The 27426-nt window shown below is 39.8% G+C and overlaps 1 protein-coding gene across 8 annotated transcripts in view; it reads left to right on the plus strand.

Moving 5' to 3' along the window:
- Positions 1-27426, plus strand: part of adgrl1a (adhesion G protein-coupled receptor L1a) — a 308794-nt gene that overhangs the window by 204277 nt on the left and 77091 nt on the right. For all 8 annotated transcript variants that reach the window (XM_069195903.1, XM_069195906.1, XM_069195908.1 and 5 more), the window contains 3 exons: positions 13570-14042; positions 14868-15195; positions 20551-20859. In XM_069195903.1, coding sequence (XP_069052004.1) covers positions 13570-14042; positions 14868-15195; positions 20551-20859 — 1110 coding nt within the window. The remainder of the gene's footprint in view (positions 1-13569; positions 14043-14867; positions 15196-20550; positions 20860-27426) is intronic.

Genomic DNA, 27426 nt, shown 5'->3' on the forward strand with positions numbered 1-27426 from the left:
TCAGAAGGCTTTTTGGATGCAATAGAACAAAAGTCACGGATCGCTATTTCTACACAAATTTAATGATGTCTTGCATGCATAACACACATTGATGCTTGGTCTGACTTGATCCAAGAACTGTTTAATTAAAATAACGAATGAGATGAAGAGTTACCATGGCATGACCCTCCAGAATTGCTGAATTCATAAAAGTGTAATGGAACTCCTGCAAAAATCCAAACAACTCTGTGAAAGATATTGTTTCACAACACTTCTGGTGTGCACTGCAATGCTACACTTCTGTTTTCCATCTGTAAGCTTGCATCAGCCTACAGTATCTCTTGGCTCTGTAACAGGTAAGTGCACTAGGTTTTATTCCCAAGATTTTGATTATGCTTCTGCTGCAATTGTTTGCTGGCCAGCCCTCACCCTTGATAGAGTTGGATATGTCATAAACTCTCACCCACCCACTCCTCAGATCCAGAACGCGTGAATTTCAAAGAACAGATTCTGCTGAGTCAGCAATCTGGCAAGAGGACGTGAGTCAGCAATTAGTCAAAAGAAAAGGCTATTTTTTTTCAGTGATACAGTGGTAATGTTACAGACAATCAGTAGTATCTTTGACAGTGGGTATATGGATTACTGTGCTTAATATTTAAAGGTAAAGCAGGCCACATAGTCACAAACCCAGGTTTCAAGAAGCACAATTTAATGGGAAATGTTAACTTGAGTTAAATGTCTTTGGACAGTGAAAATAACACTCAAATTTGAAAATGCTGTGTGGAAAAGTGTTCTTGGAAAGGAAATTGAAATGCAGTGTTCAATGTTATAGCGTAACACCAAATAATATGTTAATATCTAAAACTGTCATACATTTATTTTACTCTAAATCATGCACTGTAAATTCCTGAAATTGAATACAGGGAATTAGATAGGGATCGTGCCCTCATTCAAAGCAAGTCCTAATCAAAATCAATTTTTTTCTACAGTGAAAACAGTGATTTTCTTTTGATTGCTTTTTGGAGCAACATATCGCCTGACATGCAGTCAAGAAATTGTACATTCTCCTCAAATCAATTTAAACTATTCCCATTAAGACGTATGTAAGAAAAAACAGCTCTGGCAGGTCTACAATTCATTCTCCAGCTCAGTCTAGCTCTCCTGAGTTATGACGGTGTGATTTGGATTCCTATTCTGCTGTATGTTACTGTCTAGTAGGCAGCAGTCTACCCTGTTTAAAAACATAATGTCCAGTTTAACTTAAAATAACTGCAGTTTCTGCAGGAATTGTTATGTTCAGATACACAGACAATGGATACAATAGACTACTCAGAAACTAGCTTTGTTTTACAGATATAATGGATTATTGGCTAAGGGCAAGTGCAGTCTGTGGTTATGTGCGAAATGAAGGAGTATTGTACAGTAATAGGGTCAAGTAAACATACTGTAGGTTAAGTTAGAATGTATAATGCCTACAGTATATATGGGTTGATGTCCTTTATGTAATGTTGATTTGTTCTGTTTTTTGTCTGTGTGTGTAAAACATAGCTGCTTGGAAACATAGCAAATTTCTGAGGAATCAGAAAATACAGTGTTAGTGTTCTGTACTGTAGAAAATGCGGTCTTAAGAATTACTGTTAAGACTTTGAAAGATAGTATTGTAAGTGAGAAAAGTTGGTGTTAAGCTAAAACTAAGTTGATAATCTTTGAACAGCAGCTACAGGAGAATTATTCCATCAATAAAAAGGAGTGACCTGTTAACAGTGGATTCACCACTGCAGTGGTAAAACTAGGTTTAACACAACTGCTATGCTTATCTGCTCTGGTATGCATTTTGCCTATGTATTGTAGTGCAGCCTAGGAGGAAACAGGTGATTTTCGCTATTTGTTATTCACGCCACTGCTACAAGATTACAATGGAATTTAGCTCACGTCTGCAATAACCAATGGGGGAAAAGAAAATGCTGAAACTACAACAATAAATAAACCTGTACTTAAAACAAGCATCCCGTACATCTGTATTTAATTAAAGAAAAGGCAATTATTGAGCAGATCTGCTAGGCTGCTCCAGGCACTGGAAATGAAAAATCATAATAAAAAAAAGGAAAACTATACTGCAGGAATCAGCACAATATGGTGGAGAATTGAATAACAGCACAGCAGAGTTCAACCCAAAGGTCTGGTACAGTGCAGCAGTTTAGGGTGATGGAGCTGTGTTTAAAAATGAGTATTGCTTTTCACTCTGCTTCCCAAAGGCGAAAGTCACCTGGTACCAAGAGTGTTTTACATATCTAAAGGGGCAAGTCTGAAATAGCCATCTAGACAAAGCAAGAGCAAAGCGCAGGGCTGAAAATCATATCATGTCATTGAAAAAACACAGTGATGCTGTAAACAATGAAAGGAGAGTGTCTTTTGCTGATTGACTTGTATTTACAATGTTGTAGTTTTTAATGACTTTTTCAGATATATGCAGTATATAATTAGACCTGCACATTTGTGCAGTGGTTAGCATTGCTGTCTTGCAGCGTTGGGGCCCTGGGTTTAATCCTGGACCTGTGGTGCTGTCTGTGTGAGTTTTTATGTTTCCCCCGGATGCTCCAGTTTTCTCCAATGCTCCAAAGACGTTCTGGTAGGTTAATTGACTTCTGGGTAAGTTGGCACTGGTGTGTGTTATCTTTGTTTGGGCTTGTCAGCACTGCTATGGACTGGCATCCCATCCAGAGTGTATCCTGCCTTGTGCCCATTGCTAGCTGACATAGGCTCCCACAATCATGAATTTGATGAAGTGGTTAGAAAATGGATAGATGGATAGATAGATATACAGTATATATATATACAGTGGTGTGAAAAAGTGTTTGCCCCCTTCCTGATTTCTTATTTTTTTGCATGTTTGTAACACTGAAATGTTTCAGATCATCAAACAAATTGAAATATTAGACAAAGATAACACAAGTAAGCACAAAATGCAGTTTTTAAATGAAGGATTTTATTATTAATGGAAAGAAAAAATCCAAACCTACATGACCCTGTGTGAAAAGTGATTGCCCCCCCTGTTAAAACATAAATCAACTGTGGTTTATCACATCTTTGGAAAGCTGAGTTCAATTTCTCTAGCCACACCCAGGCCTGATTACTGCCACACCTGTTCTCAATCAAGAAATCACTTAAATTGGACCTGCCTGACAAAGTGAAGTAGACCAAAAGATCCTCAAAAGCTAGACATCATGCTGTGATCCAAAGAAATTCAGGAACAAATGAGAAACAGAGTAATTGAGATTTGTCAGTCTGGAAAAGGTTATAAAGCCATTTCTAAAGTTTTGGGACTCCAGCAAACCACAGTGTGAGCCATTATCCACAAATAGCGAAAACATGGAACGGTGGTGAACCCAGGAGTGGCCTGCCGACCAAAATTACCCCAAGAGCGCAGCTATCACAACAACATCCAAAGAACTGCAGGCTTCACTTGCCTCAGTTAAGGTCAGTGTTCATTACTCCACCATAAAGAAGAGACTGGGCAAAAATGGCCTGCATGGCAGAGTTCCAAGACAAAAACCACTGCTGAGCAAAAAGAACATAAAGGCTCGTCTCAGTTTTGCCAGAAGACATCTTGATGATCCCCAAGACTTTTGGGAAAATACTCTGTGGACTGACGAGACAAAAGTTGAGCTTTTTGGAAGGTGTGTGTCCCATTACATGTGGCGTAAAAGTAACACAGCATTTCAGAAAAGGAACATCATACCAACAGTAAAATATGGTGGTGGTAGTGTGATGGTCTGGGGCTGTTTTGCTGCTTCAGGACCTGGAGACTTGCTGTGGTAAATGGAACCATGAATTCTGCTGTTTACCAAAAAATCCTGAAGGAGAATGTCCGGCCATCTGTTCATGACCTCAAGCTGAAGCGCACTTGGGTTCTGCAGCAGGACAATGATCCAAAACACACCAGCAAGGCCACCTCTGAATGGCTTAAGAAAAACAAAATGAAGACTTTGGAGTGGCCTAGTCAAAGTCCTGACCTGAATCCGATTGAGATGTTGTGGCATGACCTTAAAAACGCAGTTAAGGCTTGAAAACCCTCCAATGTGGCTGAATTACAACAATTCTGCAAAGATGAGTGGGCCAAAATTCCTCCACAGTGCTGTAAAAGACTCATTGCCAGTTATCGCAAACGCTTGATTGCAGTTGTTGCTGCTAAGGGTGGCCCAACCAGCTTTTAGGTTTAGGGGGCAATCACTTTTTCACACAGGGTCATGTAGGTTTGGATTTTTTTTCCCTTAATAATAAAAACCTTCATTTAAAAACTGCATTTTGTGTTTACTTGTGTTATCTTTGTCTAATATTTCAATTTGTTTGATGATCTGAAACATTTCAGTGTGACAAACATGCAAAAAAATAAGAAATCAGGAAGGGGGCAAACACTTTTTCACACCACTGTATATATATTATTAACATACTGTGTTTCCCTTCCCTGGTGTCCTCTATAAATAGGAAAGACATTTGCAATTCAATTTTAAGTTTTCTTTGGACATGTGCCGGAAAGAGATTCACTCCTTCCCGATTTCAGTTTTCAAATAAAATCCAGCCAAGATCCCTCTGAACAAGGGAAAAGAAATGTTTAGTTATCAGTTTTCTTTGATAGATGTTTCTTGCAGCTTCTTAAAACTGTGTAGTAGAATCATTGCACTCACTTTTCAATCACGCAGGAAGCAAAAGTTTCCTCTGATCCAAAAAGCTTTGAAATCACTGTTTTATTATGTGTTCTGCAATGAATGTGGAGACTTCTGTCACTGACTGTATAGGAGAGTGTTGGACAAGCTAGATATTAAAAGATGTCTGCTTGTCAACTTCACAGCATGTAGCTAATGGATCCCAGTGTTTCACTCTGCTTTGTCTTGAAAGAGTCCTGTTTATTGCATCTTGTTACAGTACATCTTTTCTTATTTCCTGTTGCATAGAATCATAGCAATCCTGTTTCTTTTTAGAGGTCTTCAGTTCCCCATTTTTCCAAAGGATTCGTCAGTGCTGAGGTGTGAGGAAGTGAAGTGCAGGTGGCTATTGGCTTTGCTGTGAGATTTTCTCTCTGGCTGTAAACTGAGATGCACGAACAGACTTCTCCCAACACTTGGACTGAATCTTGCTTGTAATCTATCACCCCCCTGTCTGCTTATGAAATCCTGAAACTGTATGCCGCACGACTCCAAATTGTCTCCAGTGTTCATGGTTAATAGGAAAGCAATATTTATTGCTTAAAATAAATCCCTTCTACCATAGAGCTTTTTAACAGGCAGATCCATTATTGTACAATATGTATACAGCACCTTACAGTGTATTGGCTCGGGCCTGTTTGTAACCTGATATTTTAATGGGAGTTCAGAGTTTGGGGTCATTTATCTATCTGCTCAGTTTTTGTGGACTTATAGCTCTTTAGATGATTCACTGCTATACATAAGGTATTGTTGCTCTGCGTGGATACAGTGCAAGTAGAGCTTCTAATTTTAATGACATTTTGCTGTCCAAACAACAATAATTCCTCCTGCCCCCTCCTCATCCCACTACTCTAGCTCTTCAGTAAACCTGGGGATCATATCGATCACTTCTCGTCACTGTCTCCTCAGGGCTTTCCCCTCTTCACCTGAATTCCAGCATTTCTAGAGAGACTCAGAATTTCTCCTCCGGTGTGGAGATGTGTGAGCCAGAAAGATATATCCATTGGAGACTCTTGAGAACCTCACGGTTATGTGCGACAGTTGTATAATTCTATCAGAGAGCTATGGCTCATTTTCAGTTAGTTAACTCTAAGGGAAAATATTTTGGATTTTTCAATTAATAACTGAAATTGCTAATGTCTATATCCAAGGCTTTTAACAGTAATGTAATATGTTATATGTCAGAACTTTATAGAATGTAACAAAGACTTATGCTGTAACTGATATTAATAAAGCAATTATTCTAAATTACAGCTTTAATATCATATCATCACATTATTGAAGGTATCACAGACTAACAAAGGGACTACAGTATTTCATTCTGTTGTGCTCCTACATATTCAGAATATACTGATTGGGGAGGAATTCCTTATTCCAAGAATAAAATACCTCAGAATAAATCTTCAAAACATTAAGTTTTAAGATTAGAAAAATAAGTAACAAAAGTAAATAACTTCCAAAAACAAAGTTAGTTCCTTGTGATATCCTGCCCAGGGTGTATCCCGCTTTGTACCTGTTGGTTGACTGGATAGGCTTCAGCTCCCCCATGATCCTGAATTTGAAGAGTGGTTAGAAAATGGATGGATGGAAGTTGAATGCGTGACAAGTTATTCAGGCAGGGCTATCCAGTCCTGATCCTACAGGACTGGTGTACATGTAGACTTTCAAGGTCTCTTTAAAGTGGCCACACATGAAGAGCTGGGTGAAGCTACTAAACTGGTCCAGGTAGATGGTAATTTCATTATGAAATGAGTTGGAATGAAAACTCTAGACACCAGCCCTCCAAGACCAGGATTGGACTCAACTGTGTTCTAGTATGCTCATAATTTACACTATTGTACTTAACCTGGTTCCAGATTTATTCCATTGAGATGGCAAGTTTAAAACAAATGAGCAGGAAGATCTTAGGATAAAAAAAAAAAAACAGTACCGTCCAAACCACAGAGAATTCTTGATGCATCAATGCAGTACACAGTGATCATACCATTAATGATCATTATGTCATCTGGTTCCTTATCAGGGATAGTACAGCTACTCTGAGGCTAAGACAATGCCAGCCTAGTTACCCCTCTGTGCCAGCATACCTGAAAGATTGTTGCACTAGATTAGATTAGATTAGACAAGGTTTCTCGATTGTCTCAGTTAGAATTAATGACATTTCAGAAAACTGAAGTGATGCACTTTAATGGACAGACTGCAGGAACCAAGAACTGGGTCCTAAGTGATAGAATAATGGATTGGTCTGTGGCTGAATGGACTAGACTGGACTAAACTGCATCTCTTCTGCATTTGGCAGGACTGAATGGACTATATCAGTCATTATTTCATACCCGTTTCATGCAGTCAGCCTTCGGCTTGGATCTTCAGTTGCTTTATGGAGTGTACAGTGTTTGTGTCTTAGATGCAGGGTGTGAGTCTGAGTCTGTGTTTTTGGGACAAGAGCCAGATTTTGGTGACAAGCGAGTGGATTATCAATCTGGAGGTATTTTTGTCCCTGCTGTGATTGAACACAGGCGAGAACGCATCTCAGACGGGAGTTATTTGATTAGACAGTCAATAAGGTCAGACCCATGGTAATCATTGTACCTCCAGCCTGCTCTTGAATCCTGGCAACGTTTGATATTATTATGATGGGCAATGATAAAGCAGAACTAATTTCATTAGCTGAGGTCAAAAGGAGTCTGTTTATCATAATTACATCTGGAGGAGGTCTCACTTTGCCTTTAAATTTGACAGATGTGTGATGTTTGTGCAATCTGAGGTTTTGAAAATCTGGCCAATAAATATGTTTTCAAGATTCAATTTTTTTTTCAGGGAAAGCTGCTCACCAGCTATGCTCCCGTGATTGATAACTATGAAATGGCTATAGATCAATTCTTGGCTCAATAGGAAATTCATTATGATTAATAACTGATTTAAATCTTTGAATTGATCACCTAATGATTTGTATACTATAGGACCACACTTGTGTGAACATGAAAAAGGTTACAATGATAGGAAGTAATTTGGCTCATCTTCCTGTAACTCCGAATTGGTAACCCACTGAAGCTAAGCAGGGGTGAGCTTGGCCAGTACCTGGATGGTACAACTCCTAGAAAAGCTAAGGGTGCTGTTAGTGCGACCAGTAGGGATCGCTCACCATGCAGTCTGTGTGGATCCTAATGCCACGGGGACACTATACTGTAAAAAAAGGCACTGTTGCAAAACTGAGCTCCTGATTCTCCTTTGCCATTGAAAATCCCAGGGTATTTCCTGAGAGTAAGGATGTTAACCCTGCTGTATTGGCCTCCTGGCCTTTATTGATCAAGGCCTCCTAGGATTTGGCTTCATTACTCTGTTCTACTCCCCACTGATAGCTAATGTGTGGTCAGCATATTGGCTCATTGAGGCTGCCATCGTATCATCCAGGTGAAAGAGAGTCACAATTATCTGTAAAGCACTTCAATGGGGTGTTTTATTATTATTATATCAGGTTGTGTGATGTAGTGAGAAGTGGCTCCTTTGTAGCCACCATCTGGGCTCAGATTTCAGGCCCATTGGAGAGGTCTTGAGCCAAGAAGGGCACAGAATAATTGGCAAGTGCTGCTGAATTATGCATATTACTGAATGCATAGTGAATGGAAATCCAGTGCCAGGGAGAGGAGATTATAGGTTTAATAAGTTGACTGTGGAATTAGCCACATCTCTCAGACCCAAGTCACCTTTGGCTGAAGTCCTTTTGAGAGCATGTCCTGATCAAATAAGGGTGTCTGTTTTGTAGCTTCCAGAATTAGCTGACCTTTCTTGGAATTGTATAGTATACAGCAACTGTAATATAAAGATAGATTATAATGTGGCCTTAAATACCATGAAATGACTGCACAGAAGTTCAGATCATGGGTAAACCTGGGTTTAACATTAAAATTTCACTTCTCACACACATACTGTATGCATAAGTACGAAATCCAAGTAAAAATACATGAATTCGGTGAATACTGCAAATATTAAATGTGGCAGGTGTCCGGTCGTAAATGATTGTGATAAATATTTGTTTCAAAGCTAATCGTAACCTATTCAGATTGGACAGTTTTATGATCAGACAGATTAAAGAGACAATGTTCTTCTGAACAATGGATTGATGGATCAATAGGTCATGTTGAACTACAAATGAAGCCTGGTTAAAATGGGATAGTTCACGAGTTAAAGTGGGCTGGAACAATTCCCAGAAGGTAATTTTCCATCAAAAGAGGATTTGCTGCATCTCTGATACAGTATGTGCAAGCTGTTAGGGACTTTGGTAGATGCTTGCAAAGTGCCAGCAGCTATGCTGATCTGAGTAATGGATCACATTTTATTTGACTCGTTTCTATGTTTTTAAGAGTTTCCATTGTATTATGAGATTAATTTAGCATATCTGAAGCTTAAGGGCACTGGCTTCTGCTCATCTCTGTGTCAGCAGATACTGGGACAACCTCCTGTCACACATCTGCTAACTAGTCGATCTCTGGATCTGACCTATACACTTGTGTCTCATGCAACACTGAGCAGAAGACTCTGCCTGAAATTTTGGTTACTGCTCTGGGTGTTTCTCTCCCCAACCTTATCTTACTGAGATTTGCAGTCTGCTTGGAGCACAAAAGTGCTTATTAGTGCTTCCTGTGTCCCCCTGATTCTTAAAAGCTGAACCAACAGAACTACTGCACACTTGAAAAGCAGGTTATACAGAGCGGAACAAGAGAGTTGTAACAGCCAGTCTCTTATCAGTGCTTAAATAACTAACTGTGAGGGTGCACTACAGTGTTCATGCAAGGCAAAAGCTCAATAGTTGTTAAATATGCCTTAAATTAATGTACTGTTGCATTTTCCCAGGAGCTAGATTCAATGGTCATTTAATCAAATGAGATTTTAAGGCAGCACATGGGATTCTGATGCATCCTTATGGACTGTAGTCCACTTAAAATACTGACTATGTTAAGTTCTCTAGTTTCAGCTTTCAGTATCTTATTAGCTTTGTCTGAAGAGTTCACCAGAGTCCAGCATGCATTTATTTTACTCTAATATGTTTCCAAAAGAATAGTTTTCAACATTAGTATTGAAATCTGTTCAATCCCTTCAAAACACACACTCTTACCCTTGCACTATTGCATTCTGACCCCTTTTCTTAGAAAAAAGATCCAACATCTTTTTTTCATAACAAGCTGTCATCTATCTCCATCTTATCCAACACAGGGCTTTTTAAATTGGTAAGCATGGTGCTTTAATTTCAAATTATCTGCAGTCACAGCATGGCTTCCCTATTGTTTTCAGTATTCAGATGGTTGGCTTTGCTGTATCTCAGTTTTAGGATCCTCCTCTCCCTTATCTTAGACCTCCTTATTACTGCAGAAAACTGTCCCCATCCTTTACCTTTCAAACATGATCCTTCATTCCTGACTAGTTTTATTTTCCAAATACTTCATTTCAACAGCATCAAACAGGCGTGTGCCACCTGAAACATAAAAGATCCAAGATCCAGAACTTAGGCTAAATTTAAGAGTTACCAACTCTGTGCTTGTTTTTGAAGATGGGCAGGTTTTCTGTGCCAATCATAAACATTAAGAGAACTTGACTTTCTGCACCCTGAATTTATACAACGGCACGTTTTATGTAGCATAATGCTTCATCTTAAATGAAAGCCAAAAAAGTGAAGCTTCTTTGATTTCAATAACAGAGTGGCAGCATTTCATCATATTAGAAAGAGAATAAAATTCAATTTTATCACTCACGTATAGCTGAACAATATCTTCTGTCTACATTGGTTTGACAATAAATAACCACGGACATGCATGCATACATAATCAAAAGTGAAAAGAAGGGATTTTTGTTGTTCACGTGAAAGAATAAATCACTCGTTCCAGGATGTTTCAGAAAAACATCTTCCCTAATCGGCTCAGGGAGAGATGCAACCACAATGTAGTTAAGTTGGTGCACGATCTTGAGATGAATAGAATATAAGTCAATGCAAACTGGAGATTTCAGAACCACCTGGAATGGACATTTATTTCTGACATCATTACAACATCGTGCTATGCCACATTGAATAATTTTTCAAAATATTTTTTGGGGTAGTGCTTTACATTTGTGGCTATGAAACATGTTCGGTGACATGCAGAAAAAAGAAAAACAACATGCATAATAAGAATATAGCAAAATACAATTTCTCATAATAATACCAGGGCCATTGGTACTGAGCTGCATCTCTAGAAAACATTTTGACTTCTCTCTACATGGATTTTTAGTTGAAGGTACTATATGTCTTGTCATGAACCCTTCTGAATTGTGTTCCTGTAGTGACATTTGCACAATTGCATGGTGCTGTATCATGCTGTGTGTTATGACAGTGTTTTTTGCCTCATCAGGTTTTTAATCATTTAAGCCCTGTGTGTAACATGAAAAAAACGTACTTTATTTTTCAGTCATTTCTTAGTTTAACTGTTTCAATCTACTCATATAATCTATACATAATGGCCCAAAAGGAATTCAGTGTTTTTGTAAATGGCTGAAGTTGTCTCATTCAGCTTACAAGAAGCACTTTCTTTTTATAATTGAAGGGTACAGAAAAGCTTTAGAGATTGATTTTGAAGCAAAACAAAGAAAAATGTTAAGACGTTCCTTTCTGGTTGAAACAATCTATGTCTAAAGGAAAACACAGGCAGATAAAAGAGGTTGGGTCATTTCAAAGGGCTGTGAAACATTCCAGTCCACTGGTGATAAGAACATTGTTCATCCTTGTGAAGAAATGATGATCTGGATCACCCATGTTTGCTAAATCTTGGTTTTCTCTTTACAGTATATATATATACTGTTAACCTATATCTGTATCTGTGTATATACTATATGATGTGTCAGTTGAGTGTTTGGTTGTGTTCATGAATGTGCGCAGATGTTGGTCTCCACCTACAGTATATCTGAATTTCACTGTCATCTACTTTCCCTCTTCACTTCCTCAGCCCAACTCCTCCGGAACACTAAACATTGTTCTTCTTTGCATTCAGTTTCCTTGGAACCCATTCATTTCCTGGCTGTGAAAGGTGATTGCGGCACAGCGTGCATTTAATCCGGAAAGTGAGCGAAAAACGAACGGGACGCCACACGAGTGGGACTTCCGAAATTGTATGCACTAACCTTTGTTAATTGCTTCCCGCTTAGTGGAGGAGCTCGGATGTTTCCTGTTTTTCCTTCCTCCAATGACAAGGTGCTTAAGCCAGGGTTGGGGATCATGGGCTAAACAAAAATGGAGCGATGGGGGACTGGAACTGTTGTTTTCTCTCCCTTACAGTCACCCCTCCCCCTCCGTTGCACAAGCGTTTGCGATGACGAGTCATGGCTGTACCACATGTGTCCAACAGAGGCACCAGGTCAAATAACTTGGTTCACACAGATGATTGTTGGCCATTGTACATAAAAGAGATCGTTCCAAGTGTGCTTGTGCACTAAGGGATGCATCCTCCTGCACAAATAGAGCTGACTGTGAATAACTGGTGCTTTGGGTGAGGGCAATGGTGATTATAGGTAAAGGGAGAGCAAATTTGAATAGAAAAAAAACATTTTTTTCCAGAAACAATTATCTGTTTCTCTCGTTTTTGAACATGTTTCCCGCCTGTTATCATTTTTAACAGATGTTGGAAGCCAGCAACTATCATTGCATCACTTTCTCTCATTGGCCATCCCTGACTTAGACTCCGAAGAAGCCTGCAATGTTTGTCTGTCTGTCTTCCAGAAGTGTTTCAAGCTTGAGTTCAGCAGGTGTCTTTTTAGTCTTCAGCAGATTCAGTGAGAGTATTCTTGGGAGGCAGCTTGATGTCATGGGATAAAGAAACCTTGTCTAAATTTGAACATTGATGATGTAGACAAAACTGCAAACAGGCTGTCCTCATCAGATTGGATAAGACGATTACTAGGGTGAACGTGATCGTTCATGTAGGATAACAGTAGGAGTTTTTGCATGATGATATGCTTGTAGATCACCCTGCTAGATCATGTAGGATTACAATACCACTTTATACATTTTCCAGTATAGAACTTGCTGCGATTTCATTTTTAGTGTGAAGCCTAAATTACAAACTTGTCTAAAATAAAGCCATATTTTCATGGGAGTTTGTGGGCTTTTTAAAATTTCAGAAGAGTTTTTGTGGAATTCATAACTGCATCCAATCAATTGCTATAGCACAATACGTATGCTACCATCCCAAAGTTACTACTGTAGCAGACTTGTTTGTGTGTGTGTGCATTTATAATCAATACTGTCTACAACTCCCCAGATTCTCAGTATGCAATCACTGAACATTGCAGCCCTGCTGTATAGGACATGTCTGTACTGCTTGAAAAAATTGGCAGATTAAAATACAGGTTACTGCATAGAAAATACAAAAGTAGCTCTTAACTGTATCTCCTTTTGAGATTTGGTTATTTATCTCGTTTTTACTAAAAACATCAGTGATTATCTTTTGTTAGCTAAAGCTAGTCTGGGATCTTTTTTGGAATCTATATGAGCTAGAATATTGATAACATTCCACTTTGACAGGAGGAGCCAATGTTTTTTTTCTATTGTGGGTTTTTTTTTTCAGTCACATTTATCTCAAGCATTGGATTTATTTCAAAGCACCTGGCTCAAGGTGGTACAGACCACATTTGGGCACAAGCTGGAGCTACTAGTACATAGGCTTATAAGCAGCAATGAATGATGTCCTGCTCTTTCCCCATCAATTTATCCCTTGTCTTTCTGTTTTGTCTCTCTCTTTCTTTTGCAATCCCCCTTCTTTCCCTGGCCCCTTCTTTCCTTTCTGGTTTGCGTTTGCCTTCATCCTTAACCCCTCACCCTCAACTCCAACCCCAAATCACCCCTCCTTCCTGACACCACCCTCGGCAGTTTTCGTGTGTCCTGGGACACTTTTGAAAGTTCAGGGGCCCAGCTCCATACAGGAGTCAGGGCACCAAGCAGGGGCCTGGTGCAAGGACCCCCTGCAGGCCGGCGATCGCCTGTACGTCATGCCCTGGACCCCCTACCGCACCGACACCCTGACCGAGTACGCCTCCTGGGAGGACTTCAAGCAAGGACGTCCCACCACCACCTATCGCCTCCCGAATCGTGTGGATGGCACGGGCTTCGTGGTGTACGACGGGGCTGTGTTCTACAACAAGGAGCGCACCCGCAACATTGTCAAGTACGACCTGCGCACGCGTATCAAGAGCGGGGAGGCCATCATCACCAATGCCAACTACCACGACACCTCGCCCTATCGCTGGGGCGGAAAGTCTGACATCGACCTGGCGGTGGACGAGAATGGCCTTTGGGTCATCTACGCCACCGAGGCCAATAATGGACGTCTGGTGGTCAGCCAGGTAAAGCTCTCCTCTCTGACCATTCTGCTGTTGCCATAGTCATTCTACAATCCGTAAACCAGGTGTTCTCCATTATAGCTCCTAGTGTCTCCTAAAACTCCAGTTTTAATATGTATTTTATGCTTTCTTTAAAGGCCATCATCTTTTTATCAACATGGTTATTTTGTCAACAAGCTAGGTTTGACTGTGTAATGGAAAATGTACGCAGTTTTATATCTACAAAAAATATCTATAAAATATCTATATATATATCTATAAAAAAAAACGATGTCTCTGTGGCCAAGGATCTGCGCCTGTGGCTGGAAGGTTGCCAGTTCAAATCCTGTGGCCAGGAGAGAAATTCTACTTCTTTGGGCTCCTGAGCAAGGCCCTTAACCCCAGCTGCTCCGGGGATGCTGTACAATGGCTAACCCTGCGCTCTGACCCCAAGCTTCTCTCTCCCTGCCTGTGTGTCTCATGGAGCAAGCTGGGACATGCAAAGACGAATTCCTAATACAAGAAATTGTATATGGCTAATAAAGTGATCTTATCTTATCTTATTAACAGGCCAAGTACTTTTGACGGTAAGTTTCCATTATTAGAAGGAAGAAATCCCTGGGAAATAAAGAGAGGTCATCAAATATTGGGTTTAAATATTAATGGCTGATAAGTGGTTTGAGATTTTGTTTCAGCTTGAGTTTCGGATGTTATATATTAGATATAATACAACAGATCACATGTACAAGAACAAGACATAAAAGTACAAGAAATGTTACAAAAGAGAAGAGATGTGAACAGAGGACAAATGTCAAGCTTGGGTCTTCCGACTTTGGGTGTCTGTTTCAGGTGAACCCATACACCTTGCGGTTCGAGGGCACCTGGGAGACAGGCTTCGATAAGCGTCTGGCGTCCAATGCCTTCATGGCGTGCGGGGTCCTGTATGTGGTGCGCACCGTCTACGAGGATGACGACAGCGAGGCGGCGGGAAACTTCATCGTGTACGCCTACAACACCAACCTGAACCGTGAAGAGCCTGTCAACATCGCCTTCCCCAACCCTTACCAGTATATCTCTTCCATCGACTACAACCCCCGTGACAACCAGCTCTACATCTGGAACAACTTCAATGTGCTGCGCTACCCCCTGGAGTTTGGGCCTCCAGACCCAACTGCAGGTGAGAAGAGGCTCTCTTTCATTTATCTCCATATATCCACCATCTATCTGATACTGTATGTTAAATACTGGGTTACAGGGGAGCCAGAGCCTATCCCAGCAAGCAATGGGCACAATGCAGGATACACCCTGGACAGGATGCCAAACAGGATGCCAATTAACCTACCAGTTTGTCTTTAGACTGTGGGAAGAAACTGGAGCTCCTGGGGAATACCCACACAAACACGGGGTGAACATACAAATTGAACTTGGGACCCCAGATCTGAGAGGTACTGTAGCAATGCTAATAAGCATTGTTCCTTTGGCCACCTTATCCTTCACCGAAAATCCTTTTAAAAAAGAATGGAGGTTGTTAAACAAATGTTCTGTTTAACTTAAGTTTGGGAGCAGGTCAAGAGGTAATCTCACACTTTCACTTTCTTGCATTGAAATACAAACCAGCTTTACACCGCTTTACATGCAACTTTTCTGCATTCCTCCTCCTCAAGTTTCCCTTGTAGCTGCCTCCCTGGTTCATTCCTCATAAGTGAGGAGGGGATTTGTGAGCCATTATCTTGGCTGTCTTTTTGTCAGCCACGCAAGTTAACACCAGAGACCAAAGTATTAAGTACACTTTCCTTTTATACTTATTATCTCACCTCTTCTTGTCACAATTAGAATTTGACTGAACTACTAAACTCTCTAATTTTGACCAGAATATAAAACTTCTGAGCAGCTTAGCTGTGGTAAGAACGTATGCTTGCTCAGAGCAGAGGTTTTATTCTGGAATCCAGCTGTCTTGGGTTCAGGCCATGGGACAGGCTGGTCAATTACCAGCTGTGTTTGGCATTTCTTGGCTGGGAGTCTTGGCCAGGGCTGTTTCTAAACTTCCTGCAAAATGGTGACATTAATAAAGGAGTTGAGTGCAATGTTCTGTAGGTTGCTGCAGATTTTGTAGTGTATGAAAAGATAAATGTCTTTGTGGGTTGGAGGATTCTATCTGCAGTTACTCAACAAGGTTAGTATAAAGGCTAGGACAGTCAATCCCATAATTCCTGTTCCTTTCCCATAATTCAATTTTATAGGTGCCAATATTGGAGTGCATTGAGTGCCAAGGATAATATACCTGAATGTCAGCTAGCATGCAGGCAGTTAGCAATGAAACATTGTCTTTTTTAACATCACATTTACTTTACAGCTACCTGTCCTGGCAGCAGTAAAGTTTTCTTATGGCTGACTCAGTTATTTACTCAATTGCAATATGAAACTTGACAATGCACTTTTCTCCAGGTCCATTATTATTATTTACATCAGCAGTAATTACTAAAAATGAAGTGCCCTTCCCCTACAGTTTCTCCCCATGTAGGTGGAAGGGTCAGTCATTGTCATGAGCAACAGCAGAGAATCAACTGCCAGTTCCACATCTGGTGGGTACAGTATATTGAAAATGAAACAAGAGGTGATCCACAAAATCCAATTCAATTGTCAAATTGTCATTAATTGCTATAATATTTCTAATGAGAACTCAGAAGCCATATTTTAACATTTTAAACACTCTCAGAGTTTCTCCTCAGCATAGAACAACATTGCAAGTGTAACATTTCCCTTGTTTTCTGGGGACCCTCCGAGCAGTCTTTCAGGGTCGTCAAGGGGTCCCTGTATCCGTGGATGAGAAACATCTCTGTCCTCAGAGACCATTGTCTTGTATCTCTTTAAATGGACAGGAAACCTGCTACACACAAGCTGTAGCATTTCTATTGCAGTATGTACAATACAGTATATCCAGTATTAGCAGTAACCAAATTAAATAAATTTACCCAGCTAACACAAAACATTTTAACAACTTTTTCAGCTGTTGTTGAAAACGGGCAGCTCACCCTGTACTGATGTGAAATTCAACAAAAATGAACAAAGGTGTTTAAAAGCATTTCAATATGTAGTATTTCTGTATACTGTGTGACTAGATAGGGCCAGGCGTACCACTTAAGGAGGCATCGGAGACAGAGAAAGTATGACTTTTGCTGCCAACTAGTTCCCTGTTATCGTGTAGTTCTCCTCAGAACTCAGACTCTTTTTGATCTGCTTTCACAGCATGTGAGACTATTAACTCCATGGCAGCTTTTTGGAATAGCAGAAACAATATTTAGACAGTCATATACAGTATATCCAACACATTAACAAAAACATGCCAGTTAGTCCTGTTTCAAATATCTGTGACATTCAACATTTTTGTTTTGGGGCAGCACAGTTGCTGCAGTGTTTAGTTTTAATGTGTTGTAGTGCTGGGGCTCGGGGTTCAATTCCTGGGGTACTATCAGCATGGAGTTTTTGTTCTCCATGCATTCACTTGGGTTTCCACAGGATACTCTCGTTTCCTTCCACAGTCATAAGACATACTGGTGGTTTAACTGGTTTCTGGAAAAAAAATCCCAGTTAAGAGTGTGCATTTGTGTCTGTATGTCTGGCTTGCAACTGACTATCATCCCATCCAAATTGTATCACACCTTGCTCCTGTTTTATACTAGGATAGGCCCTGGCTCCAACCCTGGATTGGATGAAGCAGTTAGAAAATGGATGGATGCTTTTCTTTTCTTTCAAAATAATGTTTTTCAATCTTGTCATGGGCCACACATACTGTAAAATCAAATATTTTCATATCTTATACGCTTTGCATTGCACAAAAAACATTATCGTAAGCTACGGTATGCCACACAATAAATAAGACTACTTTATCTACTTGTACATTTTAGATGTGTACAAAATACTGCAATAAAATTATTTTAATCTAAAGCCTTCTGTTAAGTGGATCATTTAAACCAATTAAATGGCCACCAGAATATCCAGTCTATGTTTCATCTGTCTGAACGGCTGTTTTGGAATAAGAATCATGCTAAACAAAAACAGGCGAGAGAAAGACCTTGATTTAGTAAGCAGGTTCCCTTTCCACTAAAGCACAGCAGCATGCCAGCAGCCTACAAAAATGCAGCTCTCACCCAATCTTCCTCATTAGTTTGGCAGATAAAAATCATGTGATATGCAAACAAATAAAATAATTAAAAGATATAGAATTGCCTTGTTAGTCTTTCACCTGTTTTTTTTTAAATGTGTCACATTCACAGGGTCTGATGGTTTCCACTCTTGCAGAGCTAATTATATAAGAGCCATCCATTAGTCACTTAGTAAAAATGAGATGTTAATTTACAGAAGCCAGCTACAATCCCTGAAGGGTTATTACTCTTTAGGGCTAAGGTAAACCTGCCCAGTTCTGTAGCTAACAATAATATACTGCACTACGCTGTGCTATTTTAACACATACAATGTTTCAGAACCCTGTGCAACATCAATTAATTTCCCCACCACTCTGTTTGCCTGTCTGTTTCAAACAAAATATTTCTGGGAGCCTTTTGGTAAGTTTATTTTTCCTGAAAATAGCATGGTAAACAATAAATAATCTGAGCTGAAACTACTGAGCGTTGAAAAATCGTATTTGTTTTATGATCCTCAGCAAGCGTGAAATGAAATAAAAGGAGAGCCGCGAAGGTAAACTTCTTTGACAACACCTATACGGAGAGAACAATGCCTCACATTAGTGTGTTTTCTGTCCACCTTTAATTTACTTCTGCTTGTTTTTGCGAGTGGCGAATCTTTACTAATGTAACATCCATCACCGTAATATGCTGTGTTCTTAAACCACTGGGACATTGAATGATTCATCAAATGCTAATCAACAGATGACTCATCTCTAATGTGGATTGTCAAAAAGCACAGAGTTTCCGGAAGAAGTACTTTGTGAGGCGCTAAGCCCCAGCAGTGATGATGTGCATCAAGGCTGTTGTTTTCTGAGGAGTGTGGGGGGGAATAGAGAATGGGTGCAGCAGTATGGAGTGCTGGTTGGGGTTCTGGATCCTGGACTGAGTTGTCTTCAGCTCAGATCCCAGTATGGGACACTGTTGGTGCAAGGCACCTCGCTCAGATTGCTCCGGTAAAGGCCCTGCTGTGCAAAGGGGTCTCCATGTTATAAATGGTCTAAGTTGACCTATCTTGTCGCATAAAGCACTAAATAAATATAAATATATGTTTATAGATCTGACTGAATGCCTTGCAGAGAGGGCTGTAACTCTCTTGATGAAAAAAAAACTAAGTAATTTGCATTTTTCTGTTAAACCAGGAGATTTTATGCTCTGTGCATTTTTTCCAGGGAAATATAATTTACACAATGCAAGATAGATTTGTCAAGTGCTTATAGGGCAACTATCCCTATGCAGTGCGTAGGTTTAAAGTCTAGGTATAAGTAACAATGGTTGAGTAAGCTTTTATATGTCTATATGTATTTGTATATACCGTATACAGTATATACAGCATATATCTCAGCCATATGTTAAGTATTATGTGATTACTAAATAGTATTATGGGCATTTTGTTTTACTGGGTAAATAGTGATATTTCTAGGGTCATTTAACTGCAATTATAGTAGAATAAAAGAAATAAAAAAATTCATATTGTAGTTACAGTACATGCTTCTATAAAAGCCATCCTTCCATTTTCTAACTGCTTTAATGAATACACCATCGCAGGGGAGCCAGAACTTATCTTGGCAAGCAATGGACTCAAGGCAGGGTCTGTAGTATGGCAATAGTATGTTACAGTTGTTGACATGGTATGTGTTACAACCATGGTCTGTCCTCATCAGAAGTCCTGTGCACAATTCCTGGCAGTATGTCTTTAGAACCCACACAAACTCAGGGAAAACATACAAACTCCACACAGATAGCACCTCAGGTCTAGAATTCAACCCAGGGCCCCAGTGCTGCGAGGCAGCAATACTAACTAGTGCACTATCATGCCACCTGAATCGCACATCTGAGACCGTCTGTACTGTATGATAGATGCTTTGTCAGCAGCACACAGGAGTTACACAGGATTTCATGATGCTAAGTGCATGTTCAAAATATTGAACGCAAAAAGAGAGATAATATATTATCCTACATTTGCAGAGTCAAGATGATTTACAAATCAATTGGTTTACTTATCAGTCAATTAAAAACAAATCTGTGTAATAAAAGGCATCTCAGATGGGTTATGTAAGTTAGCAGACTGCTGGGAACTAGGAAGGCCTTGTGAGACTTCCCATATTTCATAAACACTGCGCAATGGTTTTACCATCAGGGCTCATGAATTAAAATTGTCATGTCATGTCATTTTACCATACGGTGTGGTGGGAAACTGGAGCCTACCCAACAAGCAACGAGCGCAAGGCAGGGTACACCCTGGATGGGGCGCCAGTCCACCGTAGGGCAGGATCAAGGTTGTCTTGGTTTTGAATGTTGATCCCAAAGATCCGTAGAGCAAGATCTTGAGGCGGCGCTTTGTTTTACAGATCCCCTCACCACCACTCAGATCACCACTACTACTGCCTCTGTGAGGCCCTGGTCAGCCACCGTCGCCAGTACAGCCAGTTCCTCCACCGCCCGCCCCCTGCCACCCACCTCCCACCCCATTGGGGCCATCAACAAGGTGCCCGACCTGCGGCCCATCACCGCCACTATCCCCGTCACCCGTCGGCCCCCGCCACCCTACCACGGCCCTGAGCAGCAGATGTGCGAGGCTCGTGTCGCGCGGGGGGTGCAGTGGCCCTCCACACAGAGGGGGGAGACAGTGGACAGACCCTGCCCGAAAGGGTCCCTCGGTGAGTGACTCAACCTTCCCGTTGTTCATGACTAGTTTCAAATGTTTCCCCTGCCTGCTTGCTGAGAGGCTGTACCTCTTTACACAAAGAGTTGCGGGTGTCTGGAGCAAGCACAACTGAATGTCCAGGGGATTGTTCAAGAAAACGTTTTGATGGGATCTGGTCTAAGACCACAAAGATGAATGAGCTGAATTTGCTGAATTGTTGCAATTGCTTTCACCCCAAAATCTTTTGAGGGTAGGGTCAGGTCTCGGAGTCAGAATCAGGATCGGGTCTGTGCTTCAGCCATATCTTTTTTATAGGTTGTAAAAAAAATCTGGAATCTTGGTATTATGTGTGTGTGTTTTACACAGCTACAGGACTCAATTGTATTGTTGGCCTTAGGCCCCATACTTTAAGGAGCCCCAGATGTCTAAGCCAGGGTTACCCAGTCCTGCTCCTGGATACCCCACATCCATTAGGTTTTAGTTATACCCATCTTAGTAATATGTAGTTGAACCTCAATGATTCCAGTAACAGGATACATAAGAATTCCTGAGTTTTCCACTCTTAAACATTTTGAAAGTTGCCTTTTAACAGTTTCATTTCCTAAGTTACTTAAACTTTCCAATTCAAGTCAGAAAACAAATACGAGTTCAAGTAAGGGGTCAGATAAGTTCAGATGGAAGAAAATAACAGTAGGCGTGGGAGTCCGCAGGAGCAGAACTGGGAATTATAATATCTGTGTAATGATATTGTACTGTTTTCATGTTGTATTGTTGTTGGAAATATTGTATGTTTATGAACTCTTGATGTGCAAGACAAATCCCCTTAGGGGAAGTAAAGGTCAGTTTGATTTGATTTGATTCCACCATCTTTAATTGATGCAACAAGTCTACTCGAAGGCTGGAAATTTGTGATTTACTTAAGAACTGCAGTAGTTAAAAAGCACCTTTTGGTGTTTATGAACTGAAAACAATTAAATACATTACATTAAGCCTATTATAAGGTTGATAAAGATTTTTTTTTATTTTACTGAATACTCAGATAAAAAGGTGGACCACAATTCAGCAGGTGTTAAGACCAAAATTGAGAAAACCTCTAAGCAACAATTTGATATTATGTCAAATCCCTGGGCAGAGGGGATGCAACGCCACCTACTGGATAGATCCAAGAAGGCAAATGGAAGCAGGAGGTGAACTTGGACTGCTAGAGGTGGCTTGAAACATTCTACTGTGCTGTATCTGTGCTAATCATTGGGTGTGTGTTTCTTAATTAACAAATGATGCTGCACACAGTTTCACAAATTTCTTCCCAGAACCAATATTTTCCCTTGTAATGTCAGATTTCCTCTAAAATGGCCAGTTTTAGACAAGTGACCTTCATCAAAGCCACACAACAATAATCTGTTGGTGAGATCAGTAGTAAGGTATGAACACATATATGCATACTGTGACTTTAAGTTTTTTCTTGTATCTCCATTCCAAGCATCACCCAGGGACTTGCATATCCTGCATTTTAGCCAGCCAGTACTTTATCATGTTTTTCAACAACCTCCTCTATATTTCAGGCTTATTCACCTGTTGTTGGAATAATTTGTTGTGTACCACCATTCTATCAGTACATTTCAGTCAAAATTTTCAAATGTTTTTCTTTTACTTATTTCTCAAAGGGAATCAAATGAAAGAAAATATTTTGTCTTTCAAAGGCTTGGCCAGTTGAGCTGATTTCTTCAAAAAATATTTTGCCTTTAAGTATTTTTCTGGGAAAAGAGCATAAAGTCAGCTGAGGCACACTTAGATGAGGTCTTTGTGGAATTTGAGACTGGATTTTTTTCTGTGTCCTTAGTTCTATTCTGTGTGTAGTGTGCTGTCCCCTTGTCTCAGTATAATACTATTTAACTGGTCCTGAGAAAATCACTCAAACTTTTTTAAAGATTTCTCAAAGCACATTTCCAGGAAGTATAGTGGGGAAGCCAAATAGTGTCACACAAATTTCTGCAGCACTTTGGCAAAATATTAAGGACTGAAGTCTATGGAAGACTGATGCTTCTTAACTTAATTTCATACGCTGTAGTGTAACTATAAAAAAGTATTTCCAAAAGCAGATGTTACTAGAAAATAGTTCACCTGAAGGACAAACAGCAATCTTTTTCAAGAGCAACGAAGAACTGTAAGCAAAGAAGCTATAGTATATAATTGGTCATGAAAAAAGAAGTGAAATAAAACCATTAAGCAAATTAATTCAAATACTCTTTTCAATAACACACTGAGGTGCCTGAGAGAGTGATGTGCTTGTTAGATGCTTTATTTAAATCACATTAAAGAAGTTGTTTCTTTCAGCTGAGAAATGTACACTGTATATGTTTAATTAAATGCAATAGTGCTTTTGAAAAGCTCCAGATTTTCATATGAGGTCGCCTTGATTGATGTCTTTTGTTGGTCTAAGCCTGCACTACTCAAAGAACCTTCAGCCCTTGTTGGGAAATCATGCCGATACTGTATGTCTACCATGCTTTTGGGGTTTTTGTGAAATCATTTTTATGTACAGGTACATTAAGCAAATGGAGTGGTGTTTTTAATAGCGCTCGAAAAACTTAGCCAGTGAACACGGCCCTCCGAGAATTCTGTCAGCACGGCTCCTGGCCTCTGATTATAAATCTGTTTCCAAAAGGGTCTGATTATGAGTTTTGTAAGGTTGTTTCACCTAATGGAGACTTATGGGATTGCTGCTGGTTGGCATGGTTTTTGCACTGCATTTCAAGTGCATTTAAATCAATGTACATGCATCTTCTTAATTTGAAACTTCCAGTTACTGTCTCATTAGGATTGTCCACTGATTCTTGTACCAGAGAGAGAGGAACATCTCCCTTACCTCCTTCTCAGTCATATTTAACATTTATGAGATATATAGTGGAATTATTGTACCTTTACTATGGTTTCCTATAGTTGTAAGGTGTGAGTGTGATGGTTGCATATTCTGAAAGTGTGTAGTCTGTATGCTAAAGAGTTTAAAGACTTGCCAGTTCACTTATCAATCAGTGTCTATATGCTGGAATCATAGGCAACCAAGTTATGGTGGTGACTGGCCTACCTGAAATTCCTGAGACGTTTCAAGTCTTTCTCATTCGCAACATTAATTCTCTCTGATAATTCTGAAAATGGTTCTGAAAATGGTCAAGAATAAAACACCCCATGTCAGAAAGCACAAAATAACCACCTTCACTGAATGTTATACCCTGATAAATCAAATATTTCCAATGCCCTATCAAATCTGTAAGTTTTTCTGATTCTTATCATTGGCAGATACATTTCCTAAAGGAAACTGCTGTACATGGATTTATTGAAAAACTGAAATATGAACAGAACACAGGACACTCTCTTTCTTATGGAAATGACTGAATCTAAAGACTTGATTGTAATAAACACCAGGTGAACTGAATCAGTACCTTTATACAGTACATTGATAATTACCTTCATACTGTATAGTCTTTTGCTTGACTGAATGTAAGAAAATCAATAGGTCTAAATTGCTTTTTTTTTCTTGACAATAAAACTGCAGAGCAATACCTTCCATAAGCATTATGATGTATTATATTTTTGTATTGTAATCTTTTTAAGTCTGCCGGGATCAAGGCATCAGCCAAATGAACAAAAAAAAAATAGTAAGCAAAACAAAATGATCTTATCCTCTGGAGCTCTTTATAAAACACGATTTGCTTACTGTCAGAAAAAAAAACATCAACGCTTGATTTAAGAATCTGAAATATAAATCAATTATAGCATTTCTTTATTTTCCATAATAAAGGGAAAAAAAATGATAGCATTTTATCCATGCAATACTTTTGTTTACATCTACTCATTTTGTGAGTAAAAATACTAGAAAATGCTCAGGAAAGAGTAAATGTTCTAATGTCAAATAAACATGATTTACAACAATGTGCTTTGGTGCTCTGAGCATGTGTATGCACTGGCTTCTCTGAAATCCCCTGATACAAAACGTTCTCCTTCCTTTCATTTTTAAAGTGCCATCACACTCAAATCAAAAAAGGAAACTAATTTGAGATACTTGCCTATCCAGTATTGTTTCGCATCCTAATCCAGAAACAGAAGTCCAATTTTTTGCTCATACCTATTTGTAGAAATGTGCCAGTCAAAGTTTTGATTATTTTCAATCACAGCATGACCCTAATGTGACCAGAATACTAATATGAAAGGAATATTATATACAGACAGGTTTAGAAGAACGAGATCTATTTGCTCTTGACCAAGGGAGACAGTGGGGGGATTTTACTATTCAATACTTATTTGCCAAAGAAGGACAGGAGAAAATAAAGAGCTAGTAAATTTAGAGATGAAACAAGGAGTTGAGTGTCTAGTGCAAACTTCATAAATGTGTTAAAACCCCTTTCACTGGTCTCCTTCAAGAAAAAGTCTGACAGGACCCTGGGGTCATTGAACCACAATGACCTGTTGATTAAGTAAGATGGGCTGAATTGTTTGTAGCCACTCTTGGGCTCATGTTCATACAGTATGTTCATGAAAGTAGCTGAATATGTGAATACAAAGTGCTTCAGTTAAAATTGAACTGGCAGTAGGTTTTGAGATGCAAATGTACAGTATGGCTCCTGTGAGACCTGTCAGTTCACACCTGGGTCTAGTCATGTTAAGAAAAATCTATCCTGATCTGACCTGAAACTGACATCATTTCAGGTCAGGTTGTTATTTGTAAATTTGTGAGTAGAAAAAGAAAGAGTAAAAGCAGTGAAAATCTGTGACCTTTCTGCATCATCGGAGTGATGGAGTCCTGCACCTGCACCTGAATTGAATAAAGCTATCATGCAAGAGTAGCCTTGCAGACACCATTGCAAATGCAGCATAGATAGAATGTTGCAGTTCCACCTGGTGTGCTGTGAAGTTCTGCATTTGTCCCATTGAAACTGGTTCTGTCCAACAGATGAATCACTCTGCTTTTCCTAAATGTCTTCCCAGCTCTGTTGCACTTTCTGAGCACAGCTGAGTCTGATTTTCTGGCACAGAGACAAAAGCTAAATGAAAATGAATTTGCTTTAAGGAAGCTAATTAGTTTGCGTGTGATGTACATCAACATCTTCGCCGAGTGAAAGTGAATCAAGTTCATCCAGGGCTGCAAACATGAGATGCTTGAGCATCCGTAGTTCTGTGCATATTTGCATTTCAATTTGTGATTGCTTGTATTGAAGCCAAAGCACAATTTGCAAGCTTGTTTTGTTAATTAAATGACACATATTAGCCAGCTCCAAGAGGTTAGTGCCTTTTAAAATAGCTCAAGAATTCAACCAAAGACAGCTGATCATATACAGTATATTTTGCATTAAAGAGGTACTCAGTTACATCTGACATGTCATGTCTTGCTTTCTTCGTCAAATTGTATGGTGCTTGTTTTGTTTTTTTGTGATTTATCTTTTGATATTTCAAATAAATCTCCCATCTTCAGTCAAGAGCTTTATCCAAGCTGTAGGCTCTTGTTTGGATTGCTGTGATTCACCATGAAAAGTTATCAGTAGCAATGAGTGCAACCAGCTTCAGTGAACGAATATTATTTATACATTTGTGATCTTGGATTGGCAAGCTTGATAAAAATTTGAGTGTCTCTAGATGCAGTGAATCCAATACGCAGTTCCAAACACCATTCCCCTCATCACAGCCCCAGATGAAGAAGATTCTGCTGGAAGCATGTTGGATGGGATTGGGATACAAATATTTCTTGTTGGACGCATACTGATCAGTTTCTCAGTGCAGGGTTCTAATATTTTAAGTAATGAGTGTATGAAAGTTGCATCAGGGAAGTTTGTCTCATGCTCCATGATTTTGCCATGTGCTTGTCTGCAGATGACTAGGGGTCAAATGAATGGCTTGTCCAGAGTGAGCAGTTAGTGGCATAGCCGGGATCTGAACCAGGGATCTGTAGACTGTAGCATCCAGCCTGTGCCATAGCAGGCTCAAGACAGTAAAGACCCTTAAGGGAGGTGTGAGATCCTGCTTTTCTCTCTAATCCCCTGAAGCCTGACAGAGAGAGAAAGCGGGACTCTTTGAGAGCTGAATTTCCAGAAGGCAGTCGCCTATAGTCCCAGCCTATTTGAAGAGCTATTTCAGTCTCTCTCACTTGCTTTTTCTGTCATCACAGGCTGTTCTCTCCCTCCCTCCTTTTCTTTATCATCCAGGCACTTTTATTTTTTTTCTCCACATCTGTGAGAGTCCCTGCAGGACATGAGCGCAAATGTAAGCATGGCTGGATTGCAGAAAGATCCTACGCATTCTAAACATAGTTCAGCCTCCGAGACAACGCAGAGGAGAGAGCAGTGGGACTCAAATCTCTGGTTTTTAAAAGGCACTTAAACAGCTCCAAAGTCCTGTTTGGACTGCAGCCTAATTTTGGGGATGAATCCAGTAGCTGAACTGTATCGTGCAACCCCCCTGTCACCACCCAGAGAAACAGATAAGACTATGATTGCTTAGCTGGGAGGCATGTTGTATAAAATATACTGACAAGCCAGAATTAGTTTATCTTTTAGCATTTTCTGTGCAATGTGAGTGGGTGTTCCCTGAA

The sequence above is a fragment of the Lepisosteus oculatus genome, chromosome 11, assembly GCF_040954835.1.
Source record: "Lepisosteus oculatus isolate fLepOcu1 chromosome 11, fLepOcu1.hap2, whole genome shotgun sequence".
NCBI classification, from domain to species: Eukaryota; Metazoa; Chordata; class Actinopteri; order Semionotiformes; family Lepisosteidae; genus Lepisosteus; species Lepisosteus oculatus.